This window comes from Oryx dammah, unplaced genomic scaffold (assembly GCF_014754425.2).
Source record: "Oryx dammah isolate SB20612 unplaced genomic scaffold, SCBI_Odam_1.1 HiC_scaffold_25, whole genome shotgun sequence".
NCBI classification, from domain to species: Eukaryota; Metazoa; Chordata; class Mammalia; order Artiodactyla; family Bovidae; genus Oryx; species Oryx dammah.
This window is the reverse complement of record NW_024070209.1, coordinates 12,220,732-12,243,246: the sequence shown is the minus strand read 5'-3', so window position 1 is coordinate 12,243,246 and position 22,515 is coordinate 12,220,732. Positions and strand designations below refer to the sequence as shown.

Below are 22,515 nucleotides of genomic sequence, written 5' to 3'. Positions count from 1 at the left end.
GGATTACTTGAAGCAGAAACTCAGGTGCCCCGAGGGCTGATGGTGGCATGCTGGCGTGTACCCTGCAATGCTCGAAAACCAAAGGAGAGCCCCCATCCCCTGTCACATTCTGTGAGCCCAGGATCTGGATCTTTTGGGACCTGGACACCTCTCAAAGACGCAGGGGCCTCTTCTCTTTCCTGAAAGTCCTCATCATGCCCTTGTGTCTTTCCATGTCTCATCCCGCTAAGAAGTGTCAGGTTGGAAAGGAGAGAGTATTGAGCTCTGGTGGTAGAGCTGGCTGTGGGGAAAGCAGGAGAGAGTCAAATCGAGAGACTGATTCCTATGAGGCTGGGAAATGTGGATTTTAGTGATCTGGGTGGCCTCTGGCCCTACTGTGTTTGGAAGGGGGCTTTTAAATCCTGCTGATCACCCGGGGTAAGTATATGGCATTATCACTGGCTAGGCCTCCAGAATGCTACTGAGAGGCTGATTATTTTAGCCTGTTGTTGATTCACAGGAAGTAGATAAGCCAGTATTTCCTGGATCTGAGATTCTCAGGAACAGACAAGTAAGAACTGTTGAGAGAGGCAACTGGCCGAAGGGAATCCCAGAGCCCATCTGAACAGGATACCCGAACAGCAACACAAAAGCCAGTAGGGTGCTGAGAACGTGGGTGAGGCCTCGCCTCTAAGAAAGAGTCTTCTGTGGGAGATCCTGAAGCCAGGGCCTCACCACTGGGAGGGCGGGAAGACTGCTGAGGAAGCTCCCTTGTGTCAGGGCTGGATTTCAGGTCCTGGACTAGCAAGACTATTGAGTGTGCCAGGAAGGTGGGCGGGAGCAACCTTTTACCTGGCACTGATGGGGGAAAATCCCTGTCACCACTCCCAGCCCCAAAGGAACTGGTAAGCCAAGGGTCACTTGAAGGACCAAGGAGAGAGGAGGCAGCCAGCCAGCTGGCACCGGGCTGGTTTAGCAGATTAGTATGTCAGGGTGGGGACAACTCACAGGGGAGGGATTTTAGTATAGTCATTAGTGTCAATGAGGAAACCAGAAGGACTTGCCTCAAAGTAGTGGAAAAGGACCAAGTGAATAAAATACTTACTCTCTAGATATCCTAGGGAAGAAGGTCATTGGGAGAGAGAATCATGGGAAACAGAGTTAAAATGGAAACATGAGTCTGTCTTGATCTGGAAAAAGTCAATTCTGGGCTCTTAGTGGCTTGGCCCCAGACACACACCTCTGCCTCCTGCTCGCGCCTGCTCTCTACCTTCTCCCCTTCTCTCCCCGATTAGAGCCTTCAGTAGGAAGGCACCCCTCAGCCTCTACTTCTGCTTAAGGCTTCACTCTGGCTGCCTGGACTCGGATCCTCACCTTCTTAGGAGCTGAGACCTGCCTGACTGGCTGTATATGTAGACTTGCTACACTGTCTAGATTCAGGGCACTCTTCTAAGAAGCTTCTAAGAAGCCAAGGGTTTTATCTAGTTTGATGACAACAAAAAGCTTCCTTTTTACATGGGTCTTTGTCTCTAGTCTGCCAGTTCTACAACGCAGCACAGATTCCAGCATCTGGGTGACATATTGGTTAGTGAAATGTTCTGGAGCTGGCTAACTCAGCTGCAGCGGCAGCACCTCTGCTTCAGACACATGAAAGTCCCATGGCAGCCACTTTGCAGGCTAGTGACTGCTTAAGGCAAGAGTTGGACACTTTCAATGCAGCTTTCTTGGGCTACTCAGCATAAGAAAGCTCAATCTGACAGAGACAAGGGTTGGTAGGGCAGCTGAAATAATTTCAGGAACCAGAGAAGCCATCTGTTCTGTGGGGATGCTCTCCACCCATCATCACACCCCAGATGGCTGGGGCTGGCTCACTCTGTTCACCAGGCTGACCTGAGCCCCAAGCTAAGGCATCTTCCTTTCTCCTCTTGTCATCTCTAGGTAAGCTCTGAGGTAATGTCACAGTTCCCCTGACACACACTTTCCCTAGCTTCCTGGGGCTCAGGGATTAAGAGGCTCCAAAAGGAAGACTGAACTGCCAAATCCAGTGATGGAAACTGCTGAGAACACCTGTGGCGGCTTTAAGAGTGGGGCCTCTTTGCCATCTTTTCAAGGTAGTGGCCAAGAGAAAATTATCATCTGTATCAATCTCCCCTCCCATTACCCCACCCCTCAAAAGAGACCACGGGATGAGTACTCACTTCTCAAGCAGCGTCAGAGCTGTCACAGGGTTTACCCGGAGGTACTTGCAGGTGGGCTGACCATAGTCAGCAAGGTAGGTTGACCAATCCCACTGGATGAAGAGATCCAAAAGCTGTAAAATATCCAAACCCCCACTCTGTTAATTAATCAGACAGATAAGACAAATCAGGATCTCAAAAACTCCTAGCACCTTTCACTACCCACTAGATTTGAAAAATAAAATTAAAATTGTAATACGAGAAAGAGTATGATTCTTCCCTGATAGCTCAGATGGTAAAGAATCCACCTGCAATGCAGGAGACCCAGGTTCGATCCCCGGGTTGGGAAGAGCACCCGGAGAAGGGGATGGTGACCTCCTCCATATTCTTGCCTGGAGAATCCGTGGACAGAGGAGCCTGGCAGGCTGCATCCCATGGGCTCGCAAAGAGCTGGACATGACTGAGCGACTCACACACACACAAGAGATAAGAAAATAAACGGGTAATCACTGTAAGGTAGAGTCATCTCTGCCGGAAGCACTGCGTTGCTGATGCTGGCAGAGAGCTCTCAGAGGCAGGCCTGGAAAGAAACTGGCACTGGACTGAATCAAAACACCAGACTATCATAATAATCACTCATTCACTTAATAAATACTTACGAAATGTCTTCCATGTGCCAAGCACCATTCTAGGAGCTCAGAATTCAACCATGAACAAATAAAAGTGGGTGTGACCAGGGCCCCATATGCAACTACATGAGCTTTCGGGTTAAAAGGTCTGGGTTCAGGTATGAATTTCATGACTTGCTGTGTTGACTTTGCCAAGTTACTCAGTTGATACAGACACATGCTAAAAACAAATAGGATACACAGACAGCACAGACGCCCACTGAACCAAGACGTAAATGGACCATATAATATTTACATGAGGCAATATACAACACCTAGGTGGACCCTGGTTCAACAGATAGAAATCTGCTAACTAACTATATTTTGTCAAAGGCTTTCCTTCTCAGCCAGCTTTAGCCTCGTATCAGTCTAACAAATATTTAAAACTCATAACTAAATAAAACTAAAAAAGAAAAAAATCAGTGCCTTTTAAAGGTAGGGTAGAGGTGATGAAAGGGAAGCTGTTAGCTCCCCCATATAAACCTCTGGGGGGGTCATTGCCCCAGACTCACATCATTACATAGAAGAAGGGCCTTCAAGAAGTCTCTCTAGCAATGAGATACACATTTAAGTGCTTCTGGACTCAGGGCATTTCCCTGCTTCTCCCTTTCCAAGAGATAACAGTTGATGAAGATAAGTAGACGACAATCTGTCTGTGCAGAACTAAGGCAGAGAGGCCAAGAATCAAAGTCAGTGCCAGAGTCTGGGCTCTTAGGCACACCTTCCTCCTCTGTCTTCCCCACTGTGCAGTGTGGGCCCAGTCTCCTCTCCTACCCATTCTCTTAGAATAGATGTTAAGAACTTCCTCAGGATGGAAACTGGCTGAAGTCCCAAAACTAAAACAGAGAAAAGCCCCTACACCCTCAGCCAAGAAAGGGATACTAAATATGAGAGGAGATGGGGAGAGAGACAGACATGTTGGTTGGCCTGGGTCAGCAAGGCCCCAAACGGCCCTCTCCGGCCCCTTTTAGGTCATGCTTATTTTAGTTGGCAACTAAAAGGGCTTCTACCACCTCCTTTCACTGCCCCAAGGCCTCACAGAGCGCTCCTTCAGAAGAAAAATTTCCCTGACTTCCTACCCTAATCTTGGTATTTCCAGCCTAAAGACTGCTTGAGACAGTTCCTCCTAGGGAATATGATAGACACTTGCAGTGTCCCTTGTTCTAAAGGTCTTCTACAAGTAAGATTATTTCCCTCAAACCCCAAGGAAAGAAATGATGGAAAAAGATAGCATTTTATTAATTAGTTTTTTTTTCTCTTAGAAAACTAAACAAAAAATGTTGGGAGCTTTTTGCTGTTTGAATGCTAGGGACCTAACAAAAGAAACATGAAAGAATAACAAATAAGTTTAATTGGAAAAATTTGAAAACCTGATTTCTTAAAGCTATTTTAGATATTATGTCTCAGATGTGGGCATGTATAAATAAATAAATAAATAAATAAATAAATATACACATTTAATAAAACTAATTTCATTTTGTTCTCTACTAATAGAATCTTAATTTCAGGGATGGAATTGATGGTATCAGCATTTTCTGATTTACTGCAAAGAACACCATGTCTTTCTGGATGATGAAACCTGGGTAAATCACCAACAGGGTGTGGAGGGCAGTTCATAACTTAGTTCCAAGATTTCCTATTTTAAAATTCTTGCCAAAGTCTCTCAATGCCAGTACTGAGCCTACGACCTCTGGGATGACAAGCTAGCTAGTTTATCCCACGCTGGGCCTGGAAGCCATACAACTCTACTAAGCTCAACCAGTGTGAGCCTGTGGCTCACACTCTGGGTCTATGCTGCTTTCCACAGGCCTTTTCCATGGCCTGCACCTAGACCTGATGGTCTCCTCTGACAGATGGACACAGACTAGAGTCTGGGTAAGACTTAGCTAAGTTAACCTGCTCTGGGGTGCAGCTCTACTGGATTCTTTAGATTAGCACTGGAATAAGAGAATAAGAAAACCAGTAGGCCTCTTTATCATGGCACTTTGATCTCCAGACTATGATATTCTGAGGTGAATTAGGCTTCTCAGCCTAGTTCTCTGCATGCAACTGCCTTGTAAGATCTCAATAAAGTCTCTCCCAAGGATGCTGAACATTCTGTCATCACTGAACGTGTGTCATCACAATCACATTTTCATTTTTTATTTCTAAAAGTTTTCATTTTAGAAATAATTTCAATCTATCAGAAAGTGCTAAGAACAGGCATAGTATAAGGAACACTATATACTTTCTTCCCAGATCCATGCATCATCAACATTTTACCCAGCAAGCTCCATCATTTGTGTTCTTTCTTTTTTTGCACATATACAGTATTTCTTCTTGGAGTCTCTTGAGAGTAATTACACACATCATGGCCCTTTATCCCCAAATATTTCAGCATTCTTCTCAAATATCATCACAATATGGTTTTTAACTTTAATAAATTTAATTTTGATACAGTTCATATTCTAATTTTATAAATTGACCCAATAATGTCCTGTATAGCTTCTTTGTTCAGGATCAGGTACTACATTTAACTAGCTATTGAGTCTCCTTTAATCTGGGCTATTTCCACAGCCTTTCTTATATGATATTGACATTTTTGAATAATATCAACTCTTCAAAAGTTCCCTGCCTCCTTTTTCATCCTACTTTTTGACTTTCCTAACTCTTTCCCATAATAAGATATAAGATACGCATATCTGGCCAGAATCCTACAGGAGCTGCTGTGTCCTCCTCAGGGCATCACATCTGGAGGTGCAAATGTTCACGCGTCTCTCAATGGTGACATTAATTTTGATCACCCAGTCAAGATAAGACGTGGTCTGATTTCTCCACTGTCTAGGTATTATTTTTTCTTTTGTAACGAGCAAGCAGTTTAGGAGATCATGTGAACATAGTGTTCCTGATTAAATTTTCTATTTAGATTTAGCATCTACTGAAGATGCTTCTCCGATTTAGTCTTCACTACGATAGTTTCAAACTGATTCCATCCTTCCCTCCAAGTTTATCAGCTGTCATTCAGCATCTGACCATAAGCAAGGGCTCGCTTTTGCTCCACTATTAATTCATCTGTTTTATTACTGGTATGGATTCATGGGTTTCCACTGTTTAATAGTTTATATTCATTACTATACCTAATTACTTTGGTTCTCAAGTTGTCCCAGGTTTAGCAGTGGGAGATCCTTCAAGCTAGAGCCTGTGCTCTCGTGACACGCCCCCCTGATTCTTTTCAGGACTTCCTTACTTTCTGGCATATTAAGGTGTTGCGGGTTTGTCTTGTATCGACCATGCTCAGTTCTGAACTCAGCCCTGGTTTCTTTTAGTGGGGATGTTATTAGAGATCAAGATTTGGGTGCTAGGTGAGCTCATTGCTACTGCGGGACAATCTATGGGGTATTAAGCCCTCTCAGCAGACACAGCTAGGAAATATATACATATAAATATATCCACACATACACATACATATGTGTGTATATATGCACACATGCACATATATTTTAGAAATCATGAGTTTATACCAGTACCTCCAATTCTAATCATTCTTGGAGAGTTCTTTCTTGCCTTCCTCTATTTCACATATCCACAGTGAGAATTCTCAACACCATCCTGTCACGTACTAATTTGCTCAATAGTATATCTAAAATTGTCTCAGAACTGTTTGCATAAGCCACTGCAAAATGAACCTGCTGAAAATAAGGCCAAGATTTGTTTGCGGTTCTCCCTCCAGCCTAAGACTGAGCGGGTGCAACCAAACCCTGTGCTCATAAGCCACTGGGATTAGTCTTTTTTAAAATTCTCCCTTCAGCAGATGGTGAATGCAGTCATGAAATTAAATGATGCTTGCTCCTTGGAAGAAACGCTATGCCCAACCTAGACAGTATATTAAAAAGCAGAGACATTACTTTGCCAACAAAGGTCAGTCTAGTCAAAGCTATGGTTTTTCCAGCAGTCATGTATGGATGTGAGAGTTGGACTATATAGAAAGCTGAGCAATGAAGAATTGATGCTTTTGAACTATGGTGTTGGAGAAGACTCTTGAGAGTCTCTTGGACTGCAAGGAGATCAAACCAGTCAATCCTAAAGAAAATCAGTCCTGAATATTATTTGGAAGGCCTGGTGCTGAACCTAAACTCCAATACTTTGGCCCCCTGATGTGAAGAACTGACTCATTGGAAAAGACTCTGGTGCTGGAAAAGATTGAAGGTGGGAGGAGAAGGGGACAACAGAGGATGAGATGACTGGATAACATCCACGCTCTATGGACATGAGTTTGAGTAAGCCCCGGGAGTTGGTGATGGACAGGGAAGCCTGGCATGCTGTGGTCCATGGGGTCACAAACAGTTGGACACGACTGAGTGACTTAACTGAACCGAACTGATTCCTGCACCTCTGCTGCTGCTGCTGCTAAGTTGCTTCAGTCGTGTCCAACTCTGTGCAGCCCATCAGGCTCCACCGTCTAGGACTCCATTAAATCTGTGTTATCTGCCCCCTCTCATAACACTCATCGCACTGGTAATTAACTGTATAGTCCTCAACTTCCCCAGCAGACTGGTGTCATATATTCATCTTATCCATTACCATCTCTCCAGCACCTAGCATGGTTTGGGCAAATAGGAGGTGCTCAACGAGTTGAACTTACTACAGAGTTTTCAAAGCACTGGCAGTATCACAATATCACAACCCTGAATTGACTAACTATAGATTCTGGTGTAAATTTGAATGAAATCAGACTCATAGCAGAGTCAAGAAGAATGGTAAACTGCAATTCTCTAAATAATAAATCTATATAACATTGTTTTTCTAAGGGAAAAATTATAAACATGATTCACTGGAAAAAGGGAAGCCTCAGGACTCAATATTTTATCTTCTAAGATCAAATGAATAAAAGGAGCTAATGTAAAAAAAAAAATTCTCCCTTCAGTTTGGTTATGGTATTCATCTAAATAAAACCAGGTTCATTTGTTTCCATTTAGGCTCCTCCCTCCCATCCTTTGTAATTTATTTTTTTACATATGTGGGACACTGACATGCTTCCAAAAGTCAAACTACACAAAAAAAGTTAACTCAGAAAAAGTGTCAGTCTTTCCTTCTTGTATCCCTTTTACCCCAATTTCTACCATGCCTTATAGGTGCCCAACTCCATTGTTTGTGAATTTGCCCTTACTATGTTTCTATTTGTAAAGATAAACAGATACATGTTTGCTTCCTTATTTCCTCTTTCTTTCACAGAAAGTAGAATACTATGTATGCATTGTATCATATTTTATTTCTTCACATTTATAAGCAGGAGGGGGATGCTGCTGCTGCTGTTAAGTTGCCTCAGTTGTGTCCGACTCTGTGCGACCCCATAGACGGCAGCCCACCAGGCTCCCCCATCCCTGGGATTCTCCAGGCAAGAACACTGGAGTGGGTTGCCATTTCCTTCTCCAAGGCATGAAAGTGAAAAGTGAAAGTGAAGTCGCTCAGTCATGTCCGACTCTTCGCAACCCCATGGACTGCAGCCTACCAGGCTCCTCAGTCCATGGGATTTTCCAGGCAAGAGTATTGGAGTGGGATGGAGAAGAGGAAAAAAGAGGAGTGTCAAAGGCAGGAGACTGAACTATTCTTCAAACTTTATTGAGTATCAATTTGTAATTTTTTACCATATCCTCATGCTATAAGTATAATTATTAATGTAACATTTTCGCATTGATTCATATTTTGGTATTAAAAAATTTTAAAGAACACTTTACACCACTGTCATAAATGGGAAACCATTCTAACTTGTCATAAATAGAAGATAACTCAAACATGAGCACAACAATGAGATACTCGCTTTACTATCACAAAGACTATAAAGGGATAGCTTTCTTTCAACAATGATTTCGTGTTTAATGTGCATCTTGGTACTATCTAAGCCTGTAGTCAGTTTAGATATGCAAAGTACATCGTGCAAAATGTGGGGGTGGATGAATCACAAGCTGGAATCAAGATTGCTGGGAGAAGTAACAACCTCAGACATGCAGATGATACCACTCAGATGGCAGAAAGAAAGGAGGAACTAAAGATCTTCTTAATGAGACTGAAGGAGGAGAGCAAAAAAATTGGCTTAAAACTCAGTATTCAAAAAAAGAAGATCATGGCATCAGGTCCCATCCCTTTATGGCAAATAGATGGGGAAAAAGTGGAAACAGTGACAGACTTTATTCTCTTGGACTCTAAAATCACTGTGGATGGTGACTGTAGCCATGAAATTAAAAGACACTTGCTCCTTGGAAGAAAAGCTATGATAACACTAGACAGTGTATTAAAAAGCAGAAACATCACTTTGCCAACAAAGGTCCATCTAGTCAAAGCTATGGTTTTTCCAGTAGTCATGTATGGATGTAAGAGTTGGACCATAAAGAAGACTGAGCATCAAAGAATTGATGCTTTCATATTGTGGTGCTGGAAAGGACTCTTGAGAGTCCCAGGGACTGCAAGGAGATCAAACCAGTCTATCATAAAGGAAATCAACCCTGAATAATCATTGCAAGGACTGATGCTGAAGCTCCAATATTCTGGCCACCTGATGCAAAGAGCCGACTCACTGGGAAAGATTGAGGGCAGGAGGAGAATGGGGAGACTGAAAATAAGATGGTTGGGTAGCATCATGACTCCACGGACATGAGTCTGGGCAAACTCTGGGAGATAGTGAAGGACAGGGAAGCCTGGCGTGCTGCAGTTTTGGGGGCTGTAAAGAGTCAGACATGACTGAGCGACTGAAGCAACAACTCCAGTGCCACTTCAGATGGCCTTCCATCACTCCGTCATTCCATCCAACCTGTGAGAGTGAAAGCTGCTCACTCGCATCTGATTCTTTGCAACCCCATGGACTATACATGGAATTCTCTAGCCATTCCTTTCTCCAGGGGATCTTCCCAACCTAGGGATCGAACCCAGGTCTCCTGCATCTCAGGCAGATTCTTTACCAGCTGAGCCACCAGGGAAGCCCAAGAATACTGGAGTGGGTAGCCTTTCTCTTCTCCCGTAGATCTTCCTGACCCAGGAATCGAGCCGGGGTCTCCTGCATTGCAGGCAGATTCTTTCCCAACTGAGCTGTGAGGGAAGCCCTCCATTCACCCTCTGTTCTGGTATTAGTTTGTGGCTTTAGCCAAGAGATGAGTGATGACTGCGTGCCTGCACCAGTGTTAAGTGGTGTATGGCCACAAGGAAGCACCTGTAACAGATATTTTCAGCAAGAATTAGTCTCATTATGAGAGAAGATCAGAGCACACATGGGCCCTGTGTTCTGGGATGGTCAGGAGGGTCCACAGCCAAAGGTCTGGTTTGGTTGGTAAGAGCTGGGAGGCTAGATGGGCTGGGGCAACAGGCTAACACAACCACAAGAATAGTTCACTTCTCCCATCCTCAGGAAGCCTCATTAGAGAGTGGGTCTCCACGTAATTGACTGTGGATGGATTCTTACTTCTGTGTCAGAACATTGTTAAAATTCTTGACCTTCCATGTGATGACTTCTCTTTGAACTTACAGAACCATGTGGGCCTGCACCATGTTCATTCTATTTATATTTCTTAAGAGTTGCATAAAAATTATAACCTTCTTAAGTTTAAAAAGTTCAAGTAAGTGGCTTCTTCTAATATTTACTCTTGGGATTTGAAACATAAATAATAAAGCATATTTGCTTGTCTCAGATTGTCTTAATGAAGATATAAGCCACTGGATTCAGCAAATGTTTTTAGAATCATCTAATATGTGGAAGGACAGGGATGGGCTTTACAAGTGATATTAAGATATGTGGTTTCCCCCCACCTAGGAGAATAAAAGAAAAACACAAATAACTGTAATCCAAGCCAAATGATTTTAATGCTATTAAGTAATGTATTCCTCCTCTTTTAGAACTATCACATGAACATTTTACAAGGTTTTTCACTTGTAACAAAATTTAAACAGCATATATAAACTATGGTTCAGAATGCACACACACACACAGACATACACACACACACAGACACACACACACACACATACACACACACACACTGGGTTTAAATTTATTTTGATTATCAGATAACGTTTGAGGTGATAAGAATCACATCAGCAAAAACAAATGTGTTATATCTCTGTCATTGAGTCAGATACAGAAATTTGCCTGCATTTTATTATTACCACCAGTCACAGATTTTGTTTTTTAAAAAATTTTGTTTTGAAATAATTTTAGACTTACATACAAGTTGCAAAAATAGTTTAGACAATTCCTCCAATGTCCAGCTTTACCCAGCTTCTCTAATGTCCACATATTATATTACAATTATCAGAACCAAGAAATCAACATTGGTACAATACTATTAAACTATTTCATTCTATTTTCACCAGATTTTCCACTAACGTCCTTTTTCTGATCCAATTCAGTATCCCATTGCATTTAATCATCATGTTTCCTACAACTCTTCCAGTATATTTTCTCATTTTTATCTTTGAAGACCTTGACACTTATAAATTACTTATTCATTTTGCAGAAGGACCCTTAATTTGAATCTGCCCGAAAGTGAAAGAGGAGAGTGAAAAAGCTGGCTTAAAGCTCAACATTCAGAAAACAAAGATGATGGCATCTGGTCCCATCACTTCATGGGAAATAGATGGGGAAACAGTAGAAACAGTGGCTGACCTTATTTTGGGGGCCTCCAAAATCACTGCAGATGGTGACTGCAGCCATGAAATTAAAAGATGCTTACTCCTTGGAAGGAAAGTTATGACCAACCTAGACAGCATATTCAAAAGCAGAGACATTAGTTTGCCAACAAAGGTCCATCTAGTCAAGGCTATGTTTCTTCCAGTGGTCATGTATGGATGTGAGAGTTGGACTGTGGAGAAAGCTGAGCACTGAAGAATTGATGCTTTTGAACTGTGGTGTTGGAGAAGACCCTTGAGAGTCCCTTGGACTGCAAGGAGATCCAACCAGCCCATTCTAAAGGAGATCAGTCCTGGGATTTCTTTGGAAGGACTGATGCTAAAGCTGAAACTCCAATACTTTGGCTACCTCATGCGAAGAGTTGACTCATTGGAAAAGACTCTGATGCTGGGAGGAATTGTGGGCAGGAGGAGAAGAGGATGACAGAGGATGAGATGGCTGGATGGCATCACCGACTCGATGGATGTGAGTCTGAGTGAACTCCGGGAGTTGGTGATGGACAGGGAGGCCTGGTGTGCTGCAATTCATGGGGTCGCAAAGAGTCGGACACGACTGAGTGACTGAACTGAACTGAACTGAATATTTGCTTAGACTTCCCTGGTGGCTCAGAGGGTAAAGAGTCTGCCTGCAATGCGAGAGATCTGAGTTCAATCCCTGCGTCGGGAAGATCTCCTCGAGAAGGAAATGGCAAACCACTCCAGTATTCTTGCTTGGAAAATCCCATGGACGGAGGAGCCTGCTACAGTTCATGGGGTCGCAAAGAGTCAGACACAACTGAGCGACTTCACTCACCCAATATTTGCTTATGGTTAGACTGAGGCCGGAGAAGGCAGTGGCACCCCACTCCAGTACTCTTGCCTGGAAAATCCCATGGATGGAGGAGCCTGGTAGGCTGCAGTCCATGGGGTCGCTAAGAGTTGGACACGATTGAGCGACTTCACTTTCACTTTTCACTTTCATGCATTGGAGAAGGAAATGGCAACCCACTCCAGTGTTCTTGCCTGGAGAATCCCAGGGACGGGGGAGCCTGGTGGGCTGCCGTCTGTGGGGTCGCACAGAGTCGGACACGACTGAAGCGACTTAGCAGCAGCAGCAGCGGACTGAGGCAGTAGGTTTCAATGAGGGGAGATCTTGCCTTCCATGGGACACCTGGAAGTATGTCTGGAGACATTTTTGGTTGTAACAAGGCTGGTGGTGGTAGTGGAGGTGATGTTTCTGGTATTGAGTGAGCCAGGAATGCTAGTAAACACCCTACAGTGCTCAGGACAGCCCCTACAGCAAAGAATTACCACTCCCAAATGGCAGCAGTGTCAAGGTTAAGAAATTCTGGATTGAGGTTATGCATTTTTTGTTTTGCAAAAACACTACAGAAATGATACTGTCCCCTTCTTAGTGTATCAAATCAGGTATACATGATATTCACATATTTCACTATTGGTGATATTAACCAATAATGATCACTTGATCACTTAGTTTAAGTGGTTAAGTTTCTCTATTGCAAAATTATTATTTTTACCTTTGTAATTAATATTTTTTCGTGGGAGATATACTTTGATACTAAGAAAATATCCTGTTTCTCCTCAAACTTTTGTCCACTAATGTTAACATCCATTGGTGGATCTTGTCTATAACAACATTTATTATTAATAATTTTAAATTAATAATGCTAATATATATATATGGTTATTAAATGAAATCCTCCTGTGAGGAATAGTGTTGCCCCTTCTCCTCCATTTATTTGTTCATTTATTTATATCAGTATGACCTCAGAGGTATTTATTTTGTGGATTATTACAATCATCTTTCATGCTGTTGTTCAAACTGTTCCAGCTTTGGTCATCAGGGATGCCCACAGACTGGCTCTCCCATGTATTTTCCATCTATCCTTTCTTGAACAATTCCTTACTTGCTGGCGCTATTAGATGTGCCAAGCTCATCTTGCCCATTCCTTGCCCCTGCTTTGGAACCAGTCACTTCTCCAAGGAGCTCTGGTTCCTTGTGTTGGAGAATATTTTTTAGAAACCAAGATCTGGGCCCTTAGCATGCTCATTCCTATTGCGGTATTATTGTTTCTAAGCTCTATCAATGGACAGAGCTGGGAAACATATGTATATTTATTAACACATCTGTATCTATTTCTATATCTCTTTGTGAATATAGTTTAAAATCATGAGTTCATATTTTATGTCAGTTCATATTCCAGGCCAACACCACAGGATTCAGGCTGCCTTTCCCTCTTTCCTTATCTATCACTTCTTTCTCTGACAATGAGAAACCTGGCTCTCATTATATGTTACTCACTGGTTTCATCCTGGTACAGTCTCAAGCAGTTTCAGAATTGCTAATCCACACCCATGTGAGAAAAACAAGTTTACTAATGTAGTTCAGTACTTTATACAGTTCTTTAAGTCATGTCTGACTCTTTGTGACCCCGTGAACTGCAGCACGCCGGGCTTTTCTGTCCACCACTATCTCCCTGAATTTGTCCATTGAGTCAGTGATGCCATCCAGCCATCTCAAAATTACTTAGGTTACTTGTTTTCTTCCTCACTCCTTTCAGTATGATTATGCTATTCTCTCACAATTTAGTTAAGATTTATTTTTCACTGCTTGTGTTCCATTTTGGACCCCCTCACATTCTAGTTGGTTTAAATCATTTATTTTGGTGAATGAATCAGAGCTATATAAAAAGTATACTCAGAAGCATCGTTCCTTCCTCATCCGAACAAAGCTGCTCTATTCTCTGCATTTCTGACTACATCTTTTCTAGACTCTTCACAGGTGACCAATATGGCTTCTGGTTTATCCTTCTTTTACTTCTTTTGTACAAATGAGAAGCTACACATGTATGTTCTTATATCCTCTTCCATCTCACCGGAAGGGTAGCATGCTATAGATATTCTTCTGCACTTTTGCTTTTTCCATGTAACGGTACTCCTAGGACTCACACCAAAGATGCTAATTCCTTATTAATCATATTCTTGATTTATTCAAATAAATACAGTTTTTATAAACAATATAAGCCATTTTCAAGGGATGGATCAGACATTATTTTGGGGGGCATTTTATCATTTAACTGGTGGAACAGGAGTATTGGATATTTTCAGAATAGAACATACTGATAAATGCTACAGCTTCTTCGATCAAAAGCAAACTCAACCAATCATTAATGATGCTTTGACCTCTAACACAAAGTTATTTGTTTATGGTATTTATCAGAAAAACTAGTGTAGTAGTTGATGTGACATCTTATAAACTACAAATGTTAATAAAAATTATAAATTATGTGATTATTGGCTATTATACAAAACTGTGTACAAGTAGGAAAGGATATGACAAGGAAAGATATCAGGTTATACTAAACAAGCTATTAATTCTAGGAATATCTTCTTTTTTTTTCCTCTTCCATGAATTTTAGCTATATGACTTCTAACTAGGACTTTGGCAATTCTAAACCTGACTCTAATACATTTTCATTGTTTCAGAACATGCTCATGGCTTTCTAGGACTCAAATTACAGTTCTGATTTCATGGGGTGACAGGGGGTGGGCAGAGTGGGGAGGACAAAGACCCAGAAAGGATGAGTAAATTGCTGAAAGTCACAAAGGAGACAACTAGTAGACATGGCTTGATGACTTCTACTCCCCAAGATGCCATAGCTGTCTATTTTAAAAAATCTTCTTTGATTCTGGGTAAGGCACTTGCCTAAGGCTAGATCAAAGTTCTGAACAGACTTTTATTTTTTGAAATGATAGCTAGGAAAGACTAGCAAAATTCAAATGAGTCAAGGTGCAAACTAGTTCAAAGCCAGACAGTGAGCTAAGTGGACAGAGTGTAGATAGCATCATAATAGTAGAACAAATGTAAACTTCTAGGAAAGACCGTAGAAATGAGATATTAAGAGAAGCATGTCAACATACATACTTCTTCAACAGAACATGCAGGAGTGATTCAAATGGATGATTTCATGGGCAAAGGAGAATTACAGGTTAATATTCAAGCAAATGGTCCTGAGGGCGCTCCTGTGTTCTCATAGGCAGAAAGGATCACCCTCCCACTCAACTCAGAAAGTAAAAATGAAAAGATTAGTGGAGGATGCTCTGCTTGTTCCCACTGTTGTTGTTTAGTGCCAAGTCGTGTCCAACTCTTTGCGACCCCATGGACTGCAGCGCGCCAGGCTTCCCTGTCCTATCTCCCAAAGTTTGCTCACTACTAGACTAGTATTTGTTACTAAACCAGTTCATATCATGCTTACTTTTGGTGAGGAGAATTGTTCTATATATTCTCACCTTCACTGCTAATTCTTGAGATATGAGTCTCATCTCCCACGTTGATGGGGAGCTTCACAAGGAGGGAGGTCATGTTTCCTCCTTCCGACTGCTCCACAACATGGACTGGCATAGGGCTAGATTACCAGCAGGCAGTCAGTAAAAGCATGTTAAGTAGAATTAAAATAGGTAAAACTGACATTTTATAGGAACAATATTGGGGATGGTGGGATGGACTTATAATTTGTTTTTCAGAACAAACTTTCCAAAGAGATCAAACCTAGGGTCCTTCTGACCAGCACTAGAAAGAAGGTTGTCTGGGGAAGAAGGAAACATCAAACGGGAGCAATAAGAGGAGCTATGACAGATGAGTGGGCACGAAGGGGAAGATCCTGTGACTGGTGATGGGAGCTCAGCAGATGTCTGGCTTCAACGAGTTAACAGGGCTGGCTTCTAGCAGGCAGCATGGGGCCTACCTCATGTTAGGGAGAGTTTTCTCTTAAAGATTCCACAGGCAGCAAGGGACCACAGGTACACAGAGAAGGTACACGCAGACAGACACCAAGACATACTGACCAGAGCTACACCTCTTCTGCCCAGAAGCGATTTTGTTTATGTTTTCTATTGAAAAGGCACTGAGTCCCGTAGAGAACTGTGCTCCCAAAGTATGTCCTTGAAGGAAACTTGATACATGAAGATCTGAACTTGCATGTTATATATACTCCAGAAGAAACCTTCATGTTAAACAGGTTAGACGACAAAATGATTTCAAGTAACACACTCCTCTGGAACACTTAACATACAGTCTAAACGACAAAATATGCTACCTCTTCAGAACGTGGCTACCATATAAAGTGCAGTTAGATGGTAAAGAATCTGCCTGTAATGTGGGAAACCCAGGTTTGATCCCTCGGTCAGGAAGATCCCCTGGAGAAGGGAATGGCAACCCACTCCACAGAGGAGTCTGGCAGGCTACTGTCTATAGGGTCGCAAAGAATCAGACACAACTGAGCAACTAACACTTTCACTTTCATTTTTCAAACATATAGATCACTAAGCCAGGGTTTTTTTTTTTTTTTGGTCTACTTCTAGCCTCTGACAGGATGAAACCAATCATATCACTATAAAGTATTTTTCATAAACATCCAATGCCCAGGTGCCTTTTAAAAGGCAGTTTAGTGCAATAAAAGACCTTCAGGCTGGAGGTCCCCCAACTGACAGTGCGACCCCAGGGAAGTCACCAAATCTGTTTTTCTCATTTGGATACGGAAACACAATAGCTCCTATCAATAGCTGAGGGCAGATGAAGAGAACAATTGTAGAAAGTCCACCAAAAAGCACAGACGTGACCAAGGACTCATTTGTGTTTACTGCCCAAGGTTCCCCGAACTCCTTGTCCTTGGTGCTGGGCCACTCTCATCCACAGACCGTCTGTCTGCCTCCCATACTTCCTGACACAGAAATCTGGGCAAACACAGGAAAGGGAAAGCAGCAATTACTTTAACAAGCACAAACTGAGCACCAACAAAGTATCAGGTACACTTCTAGGCACATGAAAGGATGAAGCAGACAGTTCTACTTCTGAGAAACTCAGTCTAGTAAATAACAGATACAGACTGATGTGAGCACTATGAGATGTACTCTCAGTTCAGTTCGGTCGCTCAGTCATGTCCGACTCTTTGCAACCCCATGAATCGCAGCACGCCAGGCCTCCCTGTCCATCACCATCTCCCGGAGTTCACTCAGATTCACGTCCATGGAGTCAGTGATGCCATCCAGCCATCTCATCCTCTGTCGTCCCCTTCTCCTCCTGCCCCCAATCCCTCCCAGCATCAAAGTCTTTCCAATGAGTCAACTCTTCGCATGAGGTACCCAAAGTACTGGAGTTTCAGCTTTAGCATCAGTCCTTCCAAAGAAATCCCAGAGCTGATCTCCTTCAGAATGCACTGGTTGGATCTCCTTGCAGTCCAAGGGACTCTCAAGAGTCTTCTCCAACACCACAGTTCAAAAGCATCAATTCTTCGGTGCTCAGCCTTCTTCATAGTCCAACTCTCACATCCATACATGACTACTAGAAAAACCATAGCCTTGACTAGATGGACCTTAGTCGGCAAAATAATGTCTCTGCTTTTGAATATGCTATCTAGGTTGGTCATAACTTTTCTTCCAAGGAGTAAGCGTCTTTTAATTTCATGGCTGCAGTCACCATCTGCAGTGATTTTGGAGCCCAAAAATTAAAGTCTGACACGGTTTCCACTGTTTCCCCATCTATTTCCCATGAAGTGATGGAACAGGATGCCATGATCTTCATTTTCTGAATGTTGAGCTTTAAGCCAACTTTTTCACTCTCCTCTTTTACTTTCATCAAGAGGCTTTTTAGTTCCTCTTCACTCTAACAGGGTGCAAAGAAAGTTCAGAAGGGCATCTAAGCCTGAGCCAGGTAGGTGGAGACTGCCTTAGTGAATAAGCAGGACCAGTGAAGCAAAGGATAAATGGCCTCATATGCTAATAAGCTAAGGAGATTGAATTTTAGCCTGGAGCCTTCTCTACTTGTTTTCATCAAAGCTGCTATCTGCTTTCTTCTAGATCATAGGATGGAAAACTACAGCCACCACTTGGTTTTGCAAATAAAGTTTTATTGGAACATAGCCATGCTCATTGCTTAACATATTGTCTATGTTTATGTGCTGTAACGGCTGAGTTAAGTAGTTGTGACAGAGACCATCACAACCTAAAAAACCAAAAATATTCAGCACCCCGTCCTTTACAGAGAAAATTTGCGTCTAGATTCAGGCCAGGGAGGACAGAGTGGTCTGAAATTTTCTCAGGTGTAAAATGTCTAATAGCCACTAAATTTAAAAAAAGAAGGAAAGAAAATGGCTTCAGGGGGAAAATTCTGATTATAACGTGAATGGCAAAAACTTCATTATCTTAACATCTTGCATCATAATTCTTTTAGGATAGAAAAATGTGTTTTGGGGAAATACCTTGCTTTTTGAGATCCCCCAGGGTGCCAAGACATGCAGTGGAGAAAGGGGACAGAATTTGTTGCTCTGGTTTCTGAGGGGCAGGGAGCTAATCTAAAGAGAGGAGACAACTAACGTGTGCAAGAAGGGCTAAGAAGGGAGTTCCTATTGTTACTGTTATTATGGCCCCAAACAACTTTGGAGATCTGGGATGGCTGATTAACTGACTTTTTCAAAGCTGTTTGCTGTGTAGTGTATGATATATATCGCCCCTAAAAATCCATACCCTCAATCCCAGTCTTAAGACAATTCAGTAGATCTGTTCTTAATTGCTTGGGTAAATGACTTTTTTTTTTTTAAGGCTGAGTTTCACACCTAGAAAGCTGCATAGCTACACTGTGGAAAGGGGAACCCAGGAAACAAGAAGCCTGGAGGTATCTAGGGATCCACAGAAATCTGAAAGAGGTCTTTGGATTTTCCACAGGCTATGAAACTGGGGTAGGGAGAGGGTCCACATCTCTCTGGATCTCTATAGGTTAAAGGGTTCTGGCTTAAACCTGAGTTTTGCAACAATTGCCACTCTATAGGCTGGCACGGGGGCCTCCCAGAAACGTCTGCCTTCTTCCTCTCTCTCCCCCAGGTGAGTGCAGCAGGCAAGGGGCAAACAGTGGCTATCCAGTTCCCTGTTTTCCCTCCAGCCCAGCTGCCAGGTGGATGGGAGTTCCACTCAGCTCTTTATCAGAAACCCATTACACGTCGGCAGCTTCGCCTGGAAGGGAACGTCACTCTGGGAAATATTTATTTGCCTCATAAATATGGGTTTATAGGTTTGCTATCTAAACTTTTCACCTCTGAGACTACCCTGGTAAAGAGAAAAGGAAAGACAGGGAGGCTTGCGGCTCTCCCATTGTCATCAATTGGGGTCTGAGGGAAGATTCCCGAAATTCAAAAAATTTCAACACTAAGCATTCCTTTGTGTCAGAGAATGTACTGTAAGGCCATTTCTCATTCATGACAGCATCTATCCTGCTGCAGGGTGGTAATAACCATATTGTACATACATGTTCAAGGGGAGGATGGGAGACTGCCCTGGGCTGAACTGCCTGCCCCTTGTTGGGATGGGGAAGGGGGGAGGCAGGCAGGTGTTGGTTTTGGATGGACTGCTGCCACAGATGTGGTAGAAGGAGGTGGGAGCCATGGGCCATACTGTGATCTGGTAAAGTTTGCCAGGCAGGCGGACTGGGCATTATACTGTTGAGTTTTTAACTAACCTACTCTTCTTTCCTCTCTGGTCAAAATAAATAAGTGGTTTAAAAAATACCCCTGTAAAGACACCGTGAATTGAAGATAATATTAACCATAAAGTGTAAGCAGCATCAAGAAAATGGCAGAGCATACAAGTCTGCAGATCATGTGCAAGTTCTTTATCATCCACACTATAAAGTAAAAACAATGATGACTATTTAGCTTCGATAAAGCAGTTTCCCAAACCTGAAATTATAAAAAGGCTATTTAAAACATGATTCATATCCACTATTGTGAACAATGAACTTAACTTAGCCTAAGTACATATTGTGCCTTGAAATATTAATGATAGTAACATGAGTATGTACACGCACATGGGCATACACATAGACTTTCAAAGGAAATGTAATTTCTGTTTTTTAAACTGAGGTGGGGAGAAGGGTGTGTGTGGGACTATTCTTTTGTAGCCATTCAGTATCTAATTACAGTTTGTTAATAAATTGTTATACATATATTTGGGGTCAGTCCTCAAGATGTCTTTGTCAACAGTAGTGGTCAATCAAAAAAAGTTTGGAGATACTGGTTAGATAAACTGCAGGAAAAACTATCAAAATTCATAATGAAAATGGTTTGGGTTCTCTTTTGTAAGTGGACAAATTAGAAACATTAGTTATAGAACACTATTTCTTGTCTTATATGAGTCATTACAAATTACAGTCCAGGAACTTCCTGATGGCATAAGAAAAAATATCTGACATCAAAAGGGTAGTTAAGCAGGAAGCATCCTTATAACCTGGATAAGTTTAGAATAAGCTAGAATTTCAGTGGTCTGGGAAATATGCATGGGTCTGGACAAAAGGCTCAGCACTAGAAGGCTAGGTTCTGAAGACCCTTAGCCCAGAAAGGTATGCATTTAAAATCTATTTTGTTCTGTGTGTGAGGCGTTGGAGATCTAGGAAAACTGCAACTCAGATTCCACTGCCAAATTTTGGAGCCGATCAATAGACCAATTAAATAAGTATTAGATGATAAATGGTTTTCAACCACCACTCCAAACCACAAAAGGGTTCTCTGCTTCCTAAAGACTGTGTGAAGTAAACACTAGTTCCTAGGAAGGCTAGAGACTCAGCCCCATGGGGTTGGGGTATTTGCTGGTTCTTTTTCATTAAATTTCTTTCCTTCCTTTCAATCCTATTTTCATAATTATATTTTATGTATCATTCTAATGAACCACCTCAAGGTCATTTTGGAAATAGGTGGAATTACACAAATTTGATAAAAAGTGCTGTGAAGCATGTCACTTGTCCTTGGGAGCCAAATGAAGGCATTCAGGACAAGGAAAGATGGGAGAGGCCCAAATGATTTTAAGTTTCAGTCTTTCAAAAGGATAGGCACAATTTAGATCAAACACAGAAGAGGACAGAGGGAATTTCAGACAAAAAGATTAGTGGAAGTCAAAGTGCAGAAAGGGGAGTAGCTAAGATGTGTTCAAGGGAAGAACGAACTAGACATTTCTTGAACACTTACTATGCGATAGATTCCTCTGGGCCAGGCAACTTACTCATCTTATTTCGTTTAATTTCTAGGAACAGGGCCCAGCATCACAGCCCTGGATCTGCCAACAGCAGACAGTTCTACTACTAACTAAGTAGGATTCCTCTAAAAATCACACTTACTGATGACCAGCAACATTAATGTCCCTTCTAGCTCTAAGATTCTAAACCCAGAGAATTCCTTATTGGGAAGTAAACAACTATAGTACACAGAGAGTAATTCTCATCACTTAGCAGGAATGAGCCTGCTAAAATGGCAAACTGTGAGGAACTGCAGAGAAGATGACCATTTCTTTGTCTTGCAGAGGAGGAAACAGGTCAAGAAAGATTTCATGATCACAGGCAAAGCTTCTGTGAATGCAGGCAGGATTAGAACATAAGCCCTTGATTTCTAGTCAACTTTTCTTTCAGTTATGTGGTGCAATTTAACCAGCTGGTGAAGAACCAAAATCTATGAGAACAAATACCTAGATCAGGTGAATGAGAAGGAAAGAGGTTTGCCTTTTTTTTAATTAAAAAATAAAGTAAAAAAGAATATATAAAGTCCATCTTAGCCCTAGTGAACAAACGTTAACAATTTGTCTAATTTAGTTTAGATCCTCTCTTTGTTTTCAAGAAATAAAACATAAGTAAAGGTGAAATCCCCCTCCTTTATGTCTTCTTGGAGGAGAGTACCATCATGATTTAATTATGTAATCTAGATTTTTTTTTAAAAGATTTTCCCAGGTGGCGCTAGCAGTAAGAACCCTCCTGCCAATGCAGGATACATAAGAGATGCGGGTTCTAACAGTGGATGGGAAAGAGCCCCTGGAGGAGGGCCTGGCAACCTACTTCGGTATTCTTGCCTGGAGAATCCCATGGACAGAGGAGCCTGGCAGGCTAAAGTTCATAAGGTCACAAAGAGTCGGACATGACTAAAGAGACATAGCATAAGCTTTTACGCTTTTTCTATTTCTGCTTCACTGACTATGCTACAGTCTTTGACTGTGTGGATCACAACAAACTG

At 42.1% G+C, this 22,515-nt stretch overlaps 1 protein-coding gene across 1 annotated transcript in view; it reads right to left on the bottom strand.

The window, feature by feature from the left end:
* EXOC6B (exocyst complex component 6B) overlaps nt 1–22,515 on the bottom strand; it is a 697,089-nt gene that overhangs the window by 5,301 nt on the left and 669,273 nt on the right. The window contains exon 21 of the mRNA XM_040223938.1: nt 2,178–2,290. Within this exon, the coding sequence (XP_040079872.1) occupies nt 2,178–2,290 (113 nt within the window). The remainder of the gene's footprint in view (nt 1–2,177; nt 2,291–22,515) is intronic.